Consider the following 15,963-nt stretch of genomic DNA (forward strand, 5'->3'; position numbering starts at 1 on the left):
CTGCTCTCCATCAGTCCCCAGCAGTGTATGAGGAATTATAGACTATAACTGCAGCTGTTTGTAGCTGGTTGTATCCTTAAGGTAGGATTCTAATTTAACAACATATTTTCTCAGAAAAATGTCCACACATTCAGACGTGTGTGATGTCAAAGAACCTATACCAGCTACTATGGATCTACCCGGAGTGTTTTATGAATTTTCCGTAGATAATAAAAAATGGGAATAACAGAATTGGAGACTAGTAAATATTGGTATTCCTCTTTTGTTATTATATGATCTTGCAGGCCCTAGATTAAGGTCTCTCTTAGCAGAGAAACATTCAATTGTAGGGTCATTGTGAAGTTTCGTGTATGAGGTTACATCATGCCAGAGTCTATGTGCTTCCTCTATGTAATCCGCCATATCTAGCAGTACAACACCACCTCCTTTGTCTGCTTGTTTGATTATCAATACCTTATTATGTAGGTCTTTCAAAGCTCTCTTGTTTGGATAGATTATTATGACAGGGATATTTGTATTCAGACTGACACAGATCTTTAATCGCCAACTCTTACATCAATGTTGCTGCTGATCCATTCTAGAGGATACAATTTAGATGTATTTTCATAATTGGAAATAATTGCAGAGTCTTTCCTCATAAAGTGTCTCTTTAATGTAAGCTGCCTAGTATATTTATTAATATCAATAAATATTTGGAATTTGTTAGGTTTCTGTGTTGGGGCAAATGTAAGTTTTTTATCCCACTTCGTTTTCCCCTTCTACAAATCCGCGTTTCATAGGTTAGCCTATTCGAATATTTTCTCTGACATGTTTTCTGTCACACCCGCCCTCTCGTGTAAGGGTCTGACCGGGGTTAAGAAATCATCACTGTCACCTATGCTATCCAGTACCCTGAATCTATTTCTAAGAGATAATGATTCCATGCGGGAGGTCCTCTAATCACTGGGCTTTGTTGTCGTTTAATATCATGTTTATGTTGGACTTGTTTACAATTACTAGTCCCCTTATTGTCACTTTCAGGACATGTACGGTGTCTAGTGGTATGAAATAAAGTAGATCTCTTCCATTGTTTAATATTATTATTGCAATCATGTTTATCCTTTAAAAAAAAATTATCTTTAGTTTCACAACTTCTGCTTCAACTCTAATTTCTTGTTTAAAACCTGTTCATTAATTAGGTAGTTATCTTTACCTTTATAAGGTTCTAATAGTCTGTCTTTATTTTGTATTTCCTCTACAAGATTATGGAAGGATTTTTTCTTTTCACGGACTATTAGTTTCATCAACTTAAGAGAGAAGAATGTGATCCCATTCCTTCATGAATTTGGAGTCATTAGTACCAAAAGTATGGCATTTATTGATACGTAGCCCCCTAGGAACTCTGCTAACTGTAATGTATTGCTCCAGACACTTCACATCCCACCATATCCGTGTTTCTTTAATCAGCAACTTCTCAATATCCCATAAAAGATTATCTTATTCTGATGTACACTCTGAATTAATATTTTCATTAAATACTTTATGACAGCGGTCTGGTCTTTGGTTGATCCTCTCGCTATTTTCCCACATTATGACACTATGTGGAGATACTGAATAGGACTAGGACAGCCTTACAGCAATATACAGTAATATATTTTTTTTATCCTTTTATATACTTTTCCCTTTTTAAAAAGGACTACTAATGTCCATAATACTGCATGCCCTACATAAAAATGGCCGCCGGAGAAAAGCACGAATAGAATTCACATAAGAGGAAAATAGTTGTTTAATTCCATTGCTCAATCGTTAACATTACCATATGGAAGGTGTTCACCCTATAAGCAAGTCTTTGAAGCTACTAAAATGGTATTTGCGGTAATACACGAGCCGCACATGCGCAAAATGGCGGCGCCCATCACTATAAATAAATTGTTAGACAGGTTACACATCCTCCTGATGAAGTCTTTGTAAGATGAAACGCGTAGAGGTAAGTAGTACAGACCAGTACCCTCTTCTTGGCATGTTTCCAGTTTACCATCATTAGAATCCTCCGACATCTGAGCCCACTGAAGTGAAGATAAGGATTATACTTGGATTACAGATAAGCTGTTTTATATATTCTATTGTGAGTGTGTATTTTTATTTTAATAAATTTGTACTGTATTTGAATATACTTCACTATATGAGACTTTTTATTTTTGCCTGACTGTCCTGAACCTGTTGATGGAGTGAAATGAGCGAAGGAGCTGCATAAAGCAAGCGATACACATAAGCGTTACTTATTATGTTTCTGGTACGCACAATTCCAGGTGGCTGGGTTCATAGTGGTTTTATTTGTTTTTTGGTACTGAACTATTTGGTTGTCTCTCCTTTTTATATGAGCATACAAGACGGGAGTGGATCTACATGGTAGCAGTGGAGTAACCCAGGCTTCTTGTATTTATGAGCACACTTTCAGTATATCTCTGGCATGCACATGCACACACCTTGGTTTCCGGGACTATACTCCCTAAAATACTACACCATAGGCACCTTTCCTCTCAGTTTTGTATTTCGTGTATATTATATATATTATGCACATTTTAATTTACAATTATAAAGTGAAATGTTTCTTTAATATTAAGAGCACGGTTGCTCCTCGTTTCATGTTCAATTGCTTTTGTACTATGTGACTTTTCTGATCTTCAACAAGATCTTGTTTGTTTATAAACTATTTTTCTCATTTAGTACATGGAAAAGACATCTCACCTATGTGAGTTCTCTGATGTGTGATAAGTTTTGTTTTCCGTGTAAAAGATTTCCCGCACTCAGAACAGGGAAATGGTTTCTCACCTGTGTGAATAATCTGATGTTCAACTAGGTTTGATTTTTGTGCAAAACATTTCCCACATTCAGAACATGCAAATGGTTTCTCACCTGTGTGAGTTCTCTGATGTGTGATAAGTTTTGTTTTCCGTGCAAAACATTTCCCACACTCAGAACATGGAAATGGTTTCTCACCTGTGTGAGTCCTCTGATGTCTGATAAGTATTGAATTCTGTGCAAAACATTTCCCGCACTCAGAACATGGAAATGGTTTCTCACCTGTGTGTGTTCTCTGATGTGTGATAAGTTTTGATTTCCGTGCAAAACATTTCCCGCACTCAGAACATGGAAATGGTTTCACACCTGTGTGAGCTCTCTGATGTATGATAAGTTTTGAATTATGTGCAAAACATTTCCCGCACTCAGAACAGGGAAATGGTTTCTCACCTGTGTGAGTTCGCTGATGTCTAACAAGATCTGATATTTGTGTAAACCATTTCCCACATTCAGAGCATATAAATGGTTTCTCATCTGTGTGAGTTCTCTGATGTGTGATAAGCTTTGATTTCTGTGCAAAACATTTCCCGCATTCAGAACAGGGAAATGGTTTCTCACCTGTGTGAGCTCTCTGATGTGTGATAAGATTTGATTGCCGTGTAAAACATTTCCCGCATTCAGAACAGGGAAATGGTTTCTCACCTGTGTGAATAATCTGATGTTCAACTAGGTTTGATTTTCGTGCAAAACATTTCACACATTCAGAACATGGAAATGGTTTCACACCTGTGTGAGTTCTCTGATGTGTGATAAGTTTTGATTTCCGTGCAAAACATTTCCCGCATTCAGAACAGGGAAATGGTTTCTCACCTGTGTGAGATCGCTGATGTCTAACAAGAACTGATATTTGTGTAAACAATTTCCCACATTCGGAGCATACAAATGATTTCTCATCTGTGTGAGTTCTCTGATGTGTGATAAGCTTTGATTTCTGTGCAAAACATTTTCCGCAGTCAGAACATGGAAATGGTTTCTCATCTGTGTGAGTTCTCCAATGTGTACTAAGTTTTGATTTCCGTGTAAAACATTTCCCGCACTCAGAACAGGGAAATGGTTTCTCACCTGTGTGAATAATCTGATGTTCAACTAGGTTTGTTTTCCGTGCAAAACATTTCCCACATTCAGAACATGCAAATGGTTTCTCACCCGTGTGAGTTCTCTGATGTGTGATAAGCTTTGTTTTCCGTGCAAAACATTTCCCGCACTCAGAACATGGAAATGGTTTCACACCTGTGTGAGTTCTCTGATGTGTGATAAGTTTTGATTTCTGTGCAAAACATTTCCCACACTCAGAACAGGGAAATGGTTTCTCACCTGTGTGAGTTCGCTGATGTCTAACAAGATCTGATATTTGTGTAAACCATTTCCCACATTCAGAGCATGCAAATGGTTTCTCAGCTATGTGAGTTTTCTGTTGTTTATGAAGAGATAATTTATCTGTAATACATTTCCCACCCTCAGAACATGGATAGATTGCATCATTTGGATGATCTGTACTATTTGTAAAAATATCTCTGTTTGCAGTAGAACATTCCTCATAATTAGAGGAATCAGATGATTTATCTGCTCTGTGAAGTATTGGATGCATATTTAGGGTAATGGGGTTCTCTCCAGGAGAATCTTGTGTGACATTTTTGTTTTCTTCTATTACAAAATCTGTAGGTAAAATAAGTTCTCCCGCCGAGATATTCCTGCGTTTGCCTTCATCTGCTGGAAATAAAATAAATTTATAGATTATAAACATTTTCATACTTTGAGGCAAGTTTAAGATGGCCAGGTGTATTAATTTCAATTTGCAAACTACAAACACTTCATTACAATTATAAAACCACATTATGAAGCACACTGCATATATCCAGCCACATTGGACAACTCCAGTCAAATTGCAGACTATGAGAAGTTATATTTCCTAAGCATACAATTTGCCCACCCAGCATAAAAGGACAGGAAGCATCAATAACCACTGACATTCTCCAACTAGACACTACCGGCACACACAAACACTGGACCCTCATAAGCATAGTAGACATGGTCTAAATTAGCAGCAAGTCCTGCCATGGGTTTACACTACTCTCGCTCTTTGCACAGAGCAGAGAGCATCAGGAAAGAGTAGAAGAATGGAGAAGGGCATATATTGGCAGCTGTCAGGAATTCTGTATTTAGATGCAGGACTTAGTATTGAACTTTCACTTCACAGCATGGTAAGCACAGCTAATGCACGTTTATGGAGTTGCAAACAGGTGATTACCGACATCACAGAGGTGGGAAGTTGAACTTCCAAGCAGTATATAAACCTGCTCTGCCTGTCATTCCCTTCCAGAGTATCAGCTTTGTTGTTCTGAGCTGAGTGTCTTATCCCATTTACTGTTTGATTCTGGAGTATTGACCTGGCTTGTTCCTGACTTTGGGATACCTGGATCTTGACTCTGTACTTTACTGACAGATTGGTTTGACCTTTCATTTTCCTATTTCTTTGCTTGCTGATTGTTTCTCCTGCTGACCTCGACTAGTATGACTATTCTGCCTAATTGCCTGTAGCGCTCCGCCAAGCAAACTAAGGGCCAGTTCGGTGGAACTCGACCTAGTTACTACACGCAGCCAAATCCATCCTGCTTTTCTGTGGACCCTGGTGAATATCGGAAGTAACTTAGACTCTGCATTACCTCTGTCTGGCTCTGTCGGTCTTAGCTGGTGTGATGTCCACAAGCCTAGAGCTGACAATAACACCATGAAGTAGTATAAAGCATAAGGGCAAAGCATAGCACAAAGACAGAGCAACAGTACAAGGTATCCAAGCACATACCGGAGGGGAGTTATTGTGCAATGACGGGTGTGTGGTTATAGTTTTCTGTGTCCAAGAAGGTGGAGTTTGTGGGAAGTGTATGTTGTGATGGGGTGTGTGTTGTCATCTGGGAATCATCTGGTGTATTAGTATTACAATGTTAATATACAGCAAAATTGATCTGATCATTAATGGATTATCACACAGGGAAAATAATGGGTAATGTCACATGTAGTAGCACACAGAGGATTGTGGGAAGAACAGGAGGTAGTGTACAGGAGGTTCATGGATAATTTCATGGAGTCAGACTGACGTCCCATGAGATAAACCAGACAGTGTGACAAGGAGACTGGTCAGATCTCTGGGCTGGTAGCACACAATGATATGATGTGAGGAGGAGACTGGTCAGATCTCTGGGCTGGTAGCACACAGTTATATTATGTGAGGAGGAGAGTGGTCAGATCTCTGGGCTGGTAGCACACAATGATATGATGTGAGGAGGAGACTGGTCAGATCTCTGGGCTGGTAGCACACAATGATATGATGTGTGGAGGAGACTGGTTAGATCTCTGGGCTGGGAGCACACAATGATATGATGTGACAAGGAGACTGGTCAGATCTCTGGGCTGGTAGCACACAATGATATGATGTGAGGAGGAGACTGGTCAGATCTCTGGGCTGGTAGCACACAATAATATGATGTGAGGAGGAGACTGGTCAGATCTCTGGGCTGGTAGCACACAGTGATATGATGTGAGGAGGAGATTGGTCTGATCTCTGGGCTGGTAGCACACAATGATATGATGTGAGGAGGAGACTGGTCAGATCTCTGGGCTGGTAGCACACAATGATATGATGTGAGGAGGAGACTGGTCAGATCTCTGGGCTGGTAGCACACAATGATATGATGTGAGGAGGAGACTGGTCAGATCTCTGGGCTGGTAGCACACAATGATATGTGAGGAGATTGGTCAGATCCCTGGGCTGGTAGAACACAGTGATATGATGTGAGGAGGAGACTGGTCAGATCTCTGGGCTGGTAGCACACAGTGATATGATGTGAGGAGGAGACTGGTCAGATCTCTGGGCTGGTAGCACACAGTGATATGATGTGAGGAGGAGACTGGTCAGATCTCTGGGCTGGTAGCACACAATGATATGATGTGAGGAGGAGACTGGTCAGATCTCTGGGCTGGTAGCACACAGTGATATGATATGAGGAGGAGACTGGTCAGATCTCTGGGCTGGTAGCACACAATGATATGATGTGAGGAGGAGACTGGTCAGATCTCTGGGCTGGTAGCACACAGTGACATGATGTGAGGAGGAGACTGGTCAGATCTCTGGGCTGGTAGTACACAATGATATGACCTGAGGAGGAGACTTATCAGATCTCTGGGCTGGTAGCACACAATGATATGATGTGAGGAGGAGACTGGTCAGATCTCTGGGCTGGTAGCACACAGTGATATGATGTGAGGAGGAGATTGGTCAGATCTCTGGGCTGGTAGCACACAATGATATGATGTGAGGAGGAGACTGGTCAGATCTCTGGGCTGGTAGCACATAAAGATATGATGTGAGGAGGAGACCAGGTCCTGACTCGCCCACTGGACAGATACGTTTTCCTCATTAGTTTGTACTGATAGAGGAGAGTGTAGAATAAGAGATTATTGTAGTAACTGAAAAAGACTATATGACTCTGTTCTGTAATAAGTGTTTATTACTGACCTGTACGAATATCTGTAGGGATCTCCTCCTCCTTACACTGCTGATCACCCCTCACATACGTCTCTTCCTCTCCCTCTGTAATTTCTACTTTAATATCAGTCAGGACGTCATCCTGAATAGCCCACAAAAAAAATATAAAAATATTTAATTATATTGGATTTAGTAAATTCAGATAAAACAGAAGAGTATCGGTGTATAAGATGCACGCAGCTATTTTTTTTGTAATGTATTTTTTTTTTTTTTACAGATCATATAAAGAAAAGTCACATTAGTATTCCGGTATTTGAAGAGATCATAAAATGTCATCTACCTGATTCTCCTGTGGGATACTGGGATTTTCCGCTTTACAATCCTGTGAATAAAGAGGATGGAGATATCTCTCTGGGGTATTTCTGTTACTTGATCCATCTGTAGGAAACAGACATTGAATATATGTGATTCTCAGATGAGTATATCTAGGTGGCCCTCAAAACTATTCTCTCCTCAACAATAATTGAAAGTCTCCTCTTACCCAGAGATGTGAGGATCCGGTGATTCTCCATCCTCACGGCCTCGTACAGACCCTTGTGTCCTCCTAAATACTTCAACTCCTGCATAGAGAAATACACAGTGACATCCTGACACCTTATAGGAACCTGACAACACAATGACACAGTCATCATCCAGACACATCCCCTGGTGTTACTGTATAATGTCCCATTCCCAGCAGTCACCTCTCCAGTCACCAGCTGAATGATCTTGTTGGTCAGTTCCAGGATCTTCTGGTCATTGATTCCCTCACGTATCAGTGAGTGAGGTTTAGGCACCGTGATGGGGCTCTGGGTCCTGCTCAATCCTCCTGACACACAGGGGCGGCTCCTGGGTGTCACACACTCACCAGATCTCTTTATCACTACTGTGTAATCCTGTGAGAGAGAGGTACATCAATAAAAAAGTAAATAAAGCTTCACCTATTTGGCATTTTTAAGGGTTAATTGTGCAATATATACAATAATGATCTATTTTACAAATACAACCGCTATGACATATGTAACAGTTTGCTATTGTGAAGGAGCGATGCTGCTCTTATAGCATAGCCCCCATTATGATCTATACAGAGGGAAGGTGGGGTTGGTGTGCAGTGCACATGCACAAACTTCAACGTGACATCATCACACCTGGCTGAATAAGGTGTGTCCACGTGTGTGAGCCGGGCACTGACACTGCACGGACTCTTCTCCTTGAGGCACACAGCAATTATCTTCTATTCTCTGTATTATCTGCTAAGAACAAACTAGTGCAAACACCAAGATGACTATAAAGTGGGGGCTTGTAGTAGACAGAGGACGTAGAATGGCCAGCCTATGGAGGATAGTAGGTGAGGTAAGTACTATATACAGTCTACTAAGACAGTATATATAGAAATCAGTTACAGGTAGGATAGGGGCTGTGTTTTGTTTGTTTAAAATATGAAAAAAAAACTAAACATTTAAATACCAGACATCACCATCAACTTGATGACGTGCGTCTCTCTACTATATGATAAGCTTAAATTACGCGCATCTTCCTCCAGCATCTGTATTATTTACATAGTATGCAGTCACATTGATCTTAAGATAACTTGTATACTATGTAAAATGCTTTTTTGTAAGGACACATTTTACGTCTGTATTTTGGAGGCAAGATGCGTCCAATTCTACAGGAGGCCCTGTGTGACCTCTTTTCATGAGCCGTAGAGCCCTGGTCAGTGTTTCTCAGAAGTTCCTCTGATCCAGCTTCATAAGACTGCTAAGTGACCTCACACAATACCGTACGGCTTCCAATGGTCTTGTGGCCAGGTGTTTTGGCTCTCACCCACATCTATTTAGTGTATTGTGCTCCAATTGAAATCTGTCACAAATGCCCGATTTGGGGAATTTCGGAAATTTCCATTTTAAAATTCATTCCACAGGGGCATGACCTGGCAGCCATCTAGGTAGGCCGCGTTATATTTGAGCTCCGTGGAACACTCTTCGTTTTGGGCTCTCCACCGTCACTCACAGGTCTGTAACAAGCCAAAACTGTCACCCACGACTGCCTACCTCCTCCGCCACACCTAGGACTCACATTGGGGTGGCCCCCCTGCTCTCAGTCCACCTGGCGTATCCATGCTAGGAGCCCCTGCTTTGATTTCTGGATCCGCCGGACGCCATCTTGTCACCAGAGTTGCCCTGATCACTGGACCCCGGGTGCCAGAATTTGGAGAAATAGCCCTATCGGACCACCACCTCCAACGGGGCCCTCTCCCTGCAATTCCAAGCGCGCATGAGGTAGGACCGGGACTCCTACAACCCTATGGTCCAGCCGCCGCATGTCTCCTGATTTGTCCTCCCCGCATGGAGCACACAGATTTGGCTTGCCTCTCCATCGATCACCCTGCAGGGGTAAAGTTCCATTATACTACCCCTGATCAGTTCACCTGCTCTCCATCAGTCCCCAGCAGTGTATGAGGAATTAGAGATGATAACTGCAGCTGTCTGCACCAGAGGGGACACTGCTCCTGCCTAAAAACCCTAGCAGATGGACGTTCCACACTGGCCACCACATTCAGTCCTCAGGCTTGTCCTGATGTTCTGACCCCATCTGCACACGTTGGGACTTGGCTTCCAGGGGTAAATTGTTGCCTAGCCAGGCTCACAGTCAGACCGTGGCTTCTCTGTGCCTCACTGCTGCCACCAAGTTGTGGAAATAAATATCTCGCCACATACCTCTAATACCTGACTGTTAAGTTTGAAACTGGGCCTGCTGTACCCCAAAAGCACCACTGTGCTACCTTTCAGCATCATCATTGGGTAGTGCTCTGGTGCGAATCGGCACCCGCTGCCTGATAGGGGCCTGGCACTCTGCTGCCCCTGGTACTACCGCACCCTCTATCTATCATACACACATAGTGGGCTCATTTTCTGCACTGAGCTGTCCCATTCTAGCACACAGGAAGCAGCATTCTTCTGACACCTCTGCCCACTTCCACAGAAGGAGAGTTCTGCATTTCTGCTCAGCTGGGCACTGTTTTGTTCTAATGTGACCCGTGGTGTGGAATAACCTGTGACGCTCTTTATGGCCCTTGGGCCAGGGTTATCTCCTGGAATGTCGTAAGACTGCCTTTTCTTCTAATCTAAATACAGATACTTTCACAACTACACATCCTCTTTGATGTATTTGTGGCCTCTTTCCTGAGCATATCATGCCTAAATGGGGCAGGAAGACGGGTGGCTCGGACCTCCCTTAGAGCTTTAAGAAATTTGCCTACACGGAATCAAAGACCCCGAGTGCTTCCTCTCCACACAGCGATGATTCGGACTCTTCGCCACTAACTCACAAAGATCTACAATCCCTGTTCCGTGAGGTCAAGGAGATGAGGAAATCGGTGCAGGTGATTGGATCTCTGAAGGCCAAATTGCATGACCTTAGGGATAGGACAGACCACCTTGAAACTAAAATGGACAAAGTAGTTTCCTCACACCGGGACATGGTGGCTGACCTCCAGCGCCTACAAGAAGATGTTCCATATGCAGGAACAACAAGAAGATCAAGAGAATTGCCACAGGCGTAATAACATACGCATCAGAGGTATTCTGAGGCAGTGAACCAACCCCTCTCTTTGATCAGTACCTAAAAAGACTCTTTGCCCGTCTAGCTCCTGCTACCCCGGAGGATCAGCTCCTTTTGGACAGAGCCCTTCGTCCTCAGGAATCCTCCCAACCTCGGGATGTCATCCTTCGTTGTCACTATTACACCATTAAGGAGGCGATTATACGAGACCAACTCATTCGACGATGCTTCCCTGCAAATCTTCCAGGACATTGCCCCGCTTACCTCCTCAAAATATGTGAATTTAAACCAATGACATCTATCCTCAAGGACAACAAAATCCGATATTGATGGGGCTTTCCATTTCGCCTTCTGCTCTCGCATCATAACAAGCTTCACTCTGCCGGACCATGGCGGACGCAGTTCGACTCCTCGAGACTTTGGGACTCCCGGCCCCTCCTATTCAAACCCCGACACAAGGACCGTGCTCCAGCTCCTTGGGATCCACCTCTCCCTTGGAAGCTCCAGAATAACATGTAGACGACTGTGACAAGAACCGATAAACCACCTGCCTCTGTTCCACCTTCTTGATATGTATTTGTCGTGTTCTTTTCACCAGATTCTGCCTTGCCTCATCTCTCTCCATGATGGACCGCTGGTTTTCAGTCCTCCTCATGTAGACTAGGAGGACTTGTGTGCATTAGGCTTGGAATGTTATCCCCCTTGTTCTTCACTCATTTTCTGTGTTTACACTTTGTTGTTTTCTTACTGTCTCAGATTGCTACTTTGCTACTGCCCCATTTCTTTTTATATGACCAGATCTCTGGATCACAGTAGTAGCTGTCCCCAACCCCTCATGACATTCCCCCTCCTCCTGGTTCCCATCTCAGCTTTTTTGTCCCGGCCTGGAGGTGGTGTAAACGTCCACCTCCTGCAATTGGAACTCTTAGACCCTTTTTTGTGTCCCTGGCTACGTCCCCGCAATGTGTATGCTGCCCTCGACCCGGGATTCCCTACCACAGGCTCTGCCCCTCACTTGTCCTGGCCAGCCACACGGACCAGATGTGGCCTCACACACTGGCTCTATCCACTTCCCTGTTCCCCTTTTTTTCTTCTCCTCTCCCTTCCATCTTTACTTGCTCAGGCACGTTTTGATTCTATTTATCTTCATTGCCACAGTATTGTTTGTTTTGTTTCTTAGTTTTCTTCCAACACGTCTGACCCTCGCTGGGGGACCTGGGGCGGGACATTTTCCACCTCTCGATGCCTCCATTTCACCACTGTGATAATGTTCAAATAAATACTCATTTATTCATCCACCTCCATTGTTGTTATGTACAGGCGCCTGGGGACTACCCCAAGTTTTTCTTGTGGTCTCTTTATATATCAGCCCTATGTTGTTTTTCTCCAGGAGACACACTTTACTCATCACTCACATCTGGAATTCTAGACTGTACCCCTCTACTATACATGCTATGTTTGTAGATAGAGGAAACGGGGTGTTGCTACCCTCTTTGCCTCCAATATGACGTTGAAGCAGTTGACATCCCACTCTGCCCCCGATGGTCGCCTTCTAATCCTAGCGGGAAAACTCAACAATACCCTATGTACACTATTTACTTTGTATGCCCCGAATCAAAATCAACATTCTTTTTTCGCTGCCCTAGATTCCTTGATCTCTTCGATCCGCCAGGGAGAAGTTATCATGGCAAGAGAGTTTAATGTTGCAGTAGATGACACTGTTGATAAGTTGTCCACTCTGGCCCCCCCTCCCTGCCAGTGGCTTGGAGTCCCGTAAATCCAAGGTTTGGCGTCCCTCCTCACCATTGTCTCTTTGATTCTTGCAGACTTAGAGAACCCTCCTCCCGAAACTATACTTTTTACTCCCAGGTCCACGGCACCTATTCGTGAATAGACATGGTCTTCCTCAGCCACGATCTCTCCCTGAAACTCCGGGCAGCTCACATACATCAGATGTGCAGGAACTACGGAATTACATTTGGCATGTTGCAAGCGTGGAGAGTATTACATACTACCTCTAATACAAATCACATAATTTTGACAAGGTATGGGCCCTGTGGTACTCACAAGCAATCCCTAGTTGCCTATCCACTTCGGCACCCCTTCCGCAATTGGAACATACTCTTTGGGATGCATCCGGATCCCCCAAGCTGAGTGCAGTGCACCGTGGGTAAGAATCTTGTTTGGGTTGATCTTTGATTTGTAATTGCACAGAGAGCTTGGCGAAGCTTAATGATGAAATCATTGTAGAAGAGACACTTCAGATAATTTAATCCATGAAAGCAGCCTCAGCTTACAGCCCAAACAAAGCAGCAGGCTGCCAGGTACAAAGGGTAAACTGCAGCACAGGGTAACAGGATAAGTGTTGGTACAGGATGGCAGGATTGAAAGATAAAGCAGTGGAGCTGAGGACTCTGGATACCGGGCAGGAGAGGTGATCTGTAGGTACAGGTAGCACGGAGGTCCAGGTAAGCTTGGCAGTGTAGAGTTGAGAATGGATGTAATGCCAGTTGTGGCCTGTGTAGAGATGGCATTAGAGAGCAACACAGTGCAAGGGAAGGTGTAGAAGCAAGATAGAGCTGTAAATCTAAATAATGAACCACAGCGAACACAGGTGAGTCCGATGGAGCAGATAGCGGGCACACAAACCTGAGACTGGGAAGTGATATCACAGACGATAGGCAGAGTTAAACACCAGGCAAAGGGTCGGTCCAGGAGCGATAGACGTAGTCGGAGTCACAAACAATAAGGCAGCAATCAGGGGTGGTGAGGTCACAGACAGAGGTCAAAATCGAGTATCAAACTGGAGCAGAATAATCAAAGGGTTTACAGACAAAGAGCAGCAGCAAGGACAATTGATGAACTGCACAGGTTACAGGGAAAGGCAGTCTCTTAAAGGCCAGAAACAGGTGATTGGGATCCGTGAGTTTATGAGACTAACTCCTGCAGGTTAGGAGAATGGTCCGAGTACCACAGCAGCACCTCTGGTAGTACAGAGGTACTGAAGGCCAGCTTCAATATAATGGCCTAACACCAATTATACCTCCTAAATCTCTGGAATGAATTAGACTCTTATGCCATGGTCTCGGGCTATAAATCTTCCCTGAGTGTCCTTCCCATCCCCTCTTCCCTCCTGCTTGGACAGGTCAGTAGTAACAGCAGAGATCTGTAGAGACCATCTGCAGCTATGCCGCACCTCATACAGCAGGTCCTCAGTCTGTCAGTGTCTCTCTGGTGTGAGAGGAGCTATACCCAGTGATCAGTATTATGGAGGTATTCATGCTTACACATAATAAACATTTCCCCCATTACTGCCCTCTCCTCAGTCCTCTTCCTGCCCCTTCTTCTATCAGTCACTTTCTATTTCCCACACACAGTTCTCCTTACTGCGGTGTCGGAAGCATCTCTATTAGGGGCTACTTATACTGTGAGGTTAGGGTCAGGTTTTGTTTTTTACTCATCGGTGGGTTACCCTGGTGAGGAGGGTGAGGGTGAGGAAAGGATTGATGCTAGTGTGCTGGTGTTAGTTTTACCGTGGGCTGGACTGGGTCAGTTTGGGTTTCTGATTAAGGCCACTCACGCGGAGCCGAGACCCCACATTTATATATATATATATATATAATTTTTTTTTTTTTTACCTCTAGCACCTAATAAACCTTGGTGATCACATGGTCACTGAGGTACCTCTGCAGGATTGAGAGCTGCTGGGTCCGAGTTATTGCTCACAAGAAATGGAGAGGGGAATGAAAACACTTTAAAAAAGTTTTTCTACTTAAACCAGAGATGATATTTCAGCTCAGTTTAGTAAAACAAACCATCCAGACAGTAAGACATAACATTGCAGCACTCCTGTAACTTGACCAGTTGGGGTTGCACCAGTTTAAAAAGCAAAACAAAAGAAAACGAAATAGATGAAACCATGCACACACAGTTACATCATGGACCCTGTACCTTTACCTGTACTATAGGAAACAGAATATATATATATATATATATATATATATATATATATAGCATTTATAGATATGGGAGGAGCTGGGGAATACATTTTATGATATACTTGTAAGTGTGCTTGTTACAGTTCTCCTGTTATCTTAATAAACATATCAGGATAATTAGAATGTAGATAAATGACAGAAAGCTCTGTTATGACAAAAACACTACATAAGATTCACCTGGCTATATGGACAAATACAGACATTATTGTACATTTTACCACCATATAGAAACATGACTGACACTGGTAACGAGGGGCTGAGGGTTTAGAGATACTCTGGCCGTAAACACTTTATAGGGAATGTCTTTGTAACATAACACACAGCAGGGTCAGTAACTCAGCTCTGTGTCTCCATAGTATGTCTGACAGTGGGATCCAGAGCACAAACTCCATGGTGGTGTAGTGCCCTGTAATATGTCTTCCATGTAACACCTCGCTATAATAAATCCTTCATATCTATACGTAGAGATGTAGGATAGGGACTGTCTGCTCTGTGAGGAGGTATCAGTGGAGCTGTGGTTGTTTGCTGCCCTGCGGAGAGAATAAGGGGTCCTGGCACTAAGTGGAATGTGAATGGGATGCCGTGGTGTAACCTGGTGGAATCTATTGGTGGTGTAACCTGGTGGAATCTATTGGTGGTGTAACCTGGTGGGATCTATAGGTGGAGTAACCTGGTGGAATCTATAGGCGGTGTAACCTGGTGGGATCTATAGGCGTGTAACCTGGTGGAATCTATAGGCGGTGTAACCTGGTGGGATCTATAGGTCGGGTGTTGTAGGTTTTTGTCACTTACTACCTAATCCTTTAGAGTGAAGACGTTGTCGGGAGATGTTCCTCTTCTTTGGTTCTTTGTCTTCCTGTTCTTAGTTTGGTGGATGGTCCTGGAGTGGCTTATTTTTGGTGTTCCTCTGGAGTAAAGTAGTTCTTGGGTATTGGTGCTCTTGTTCTCTGGATAACTAATGAAGTAATTTATCCTGTTGGCGAAGCAGATGGGAGAGGGGTCACAGATTGTGGGTGTTGTTTTGGATCCCCCAAAAAAGAT

At 43.4% G+C, this 15,963-nt stretch overlaps 2 protein-coding genes and 1 pseudogene across 5 annotated transcripts in view; 1 reads left to right on the forward strand and 2 right to left on the reverse strand.

Moving 5' to 3' along the window:
- LOC142108562 (uncharacterized) overlaps positions 1–15,963 on the forward strand; it is a 365,380-nt gene that overhangs the window by 184,945 nt on the left and 164,472 nt on the right.
- Positions 1–15,963, reverse strand: part of LOC142108568 (uncharacterized) — a 131,821-nt pseudogene that overhangs the window by 72,645 nt on the left and 43,213 nt on the right.
- Positions 1,748–15,963, reverse strand: part of LOC142108565 (uncharacterized) — a 150,141-nt gene continuing 135,925 nt past the window's right edge. For 3 of the 4 annotated variants that reach the window (XM_075192330.1, XM_075192329.1, XM_075192327.1), the window contains 2 exons: positions 7,355–7,466; positions 1,748–4,551 (listed from right to left, as the gene is read on the reverse strand). In XM_075192330.1, coding sequence (XP_075048431.1) covers positions 2,699–4,551; positions 7,355–7,466 — 1,965 coding nt within the window. In that variant the 3' untranslated portion in view covers positions 1,748–2,698. The remainder of the gene's footprint in view (positions 4,552–7,354; positions 7,467–15,963) is intronic. The other variant, XM_075192328.1, reaches the window with a different exon arrangement.

This window comes from Mixophyes fleayi, chromosome 12 (assembly GCF_038048845.1).
Source record: "Mixophyes fleayi isolate aMixFle1 chromosome 12, aMixFle1.hap1, whole genome shotgun sequence".
NCBI lineage: Eukaryota > Metazoa > Chordata > Amphibia > Anura > Limnodynastidae > Mixophyes > Mixophyes fleayi.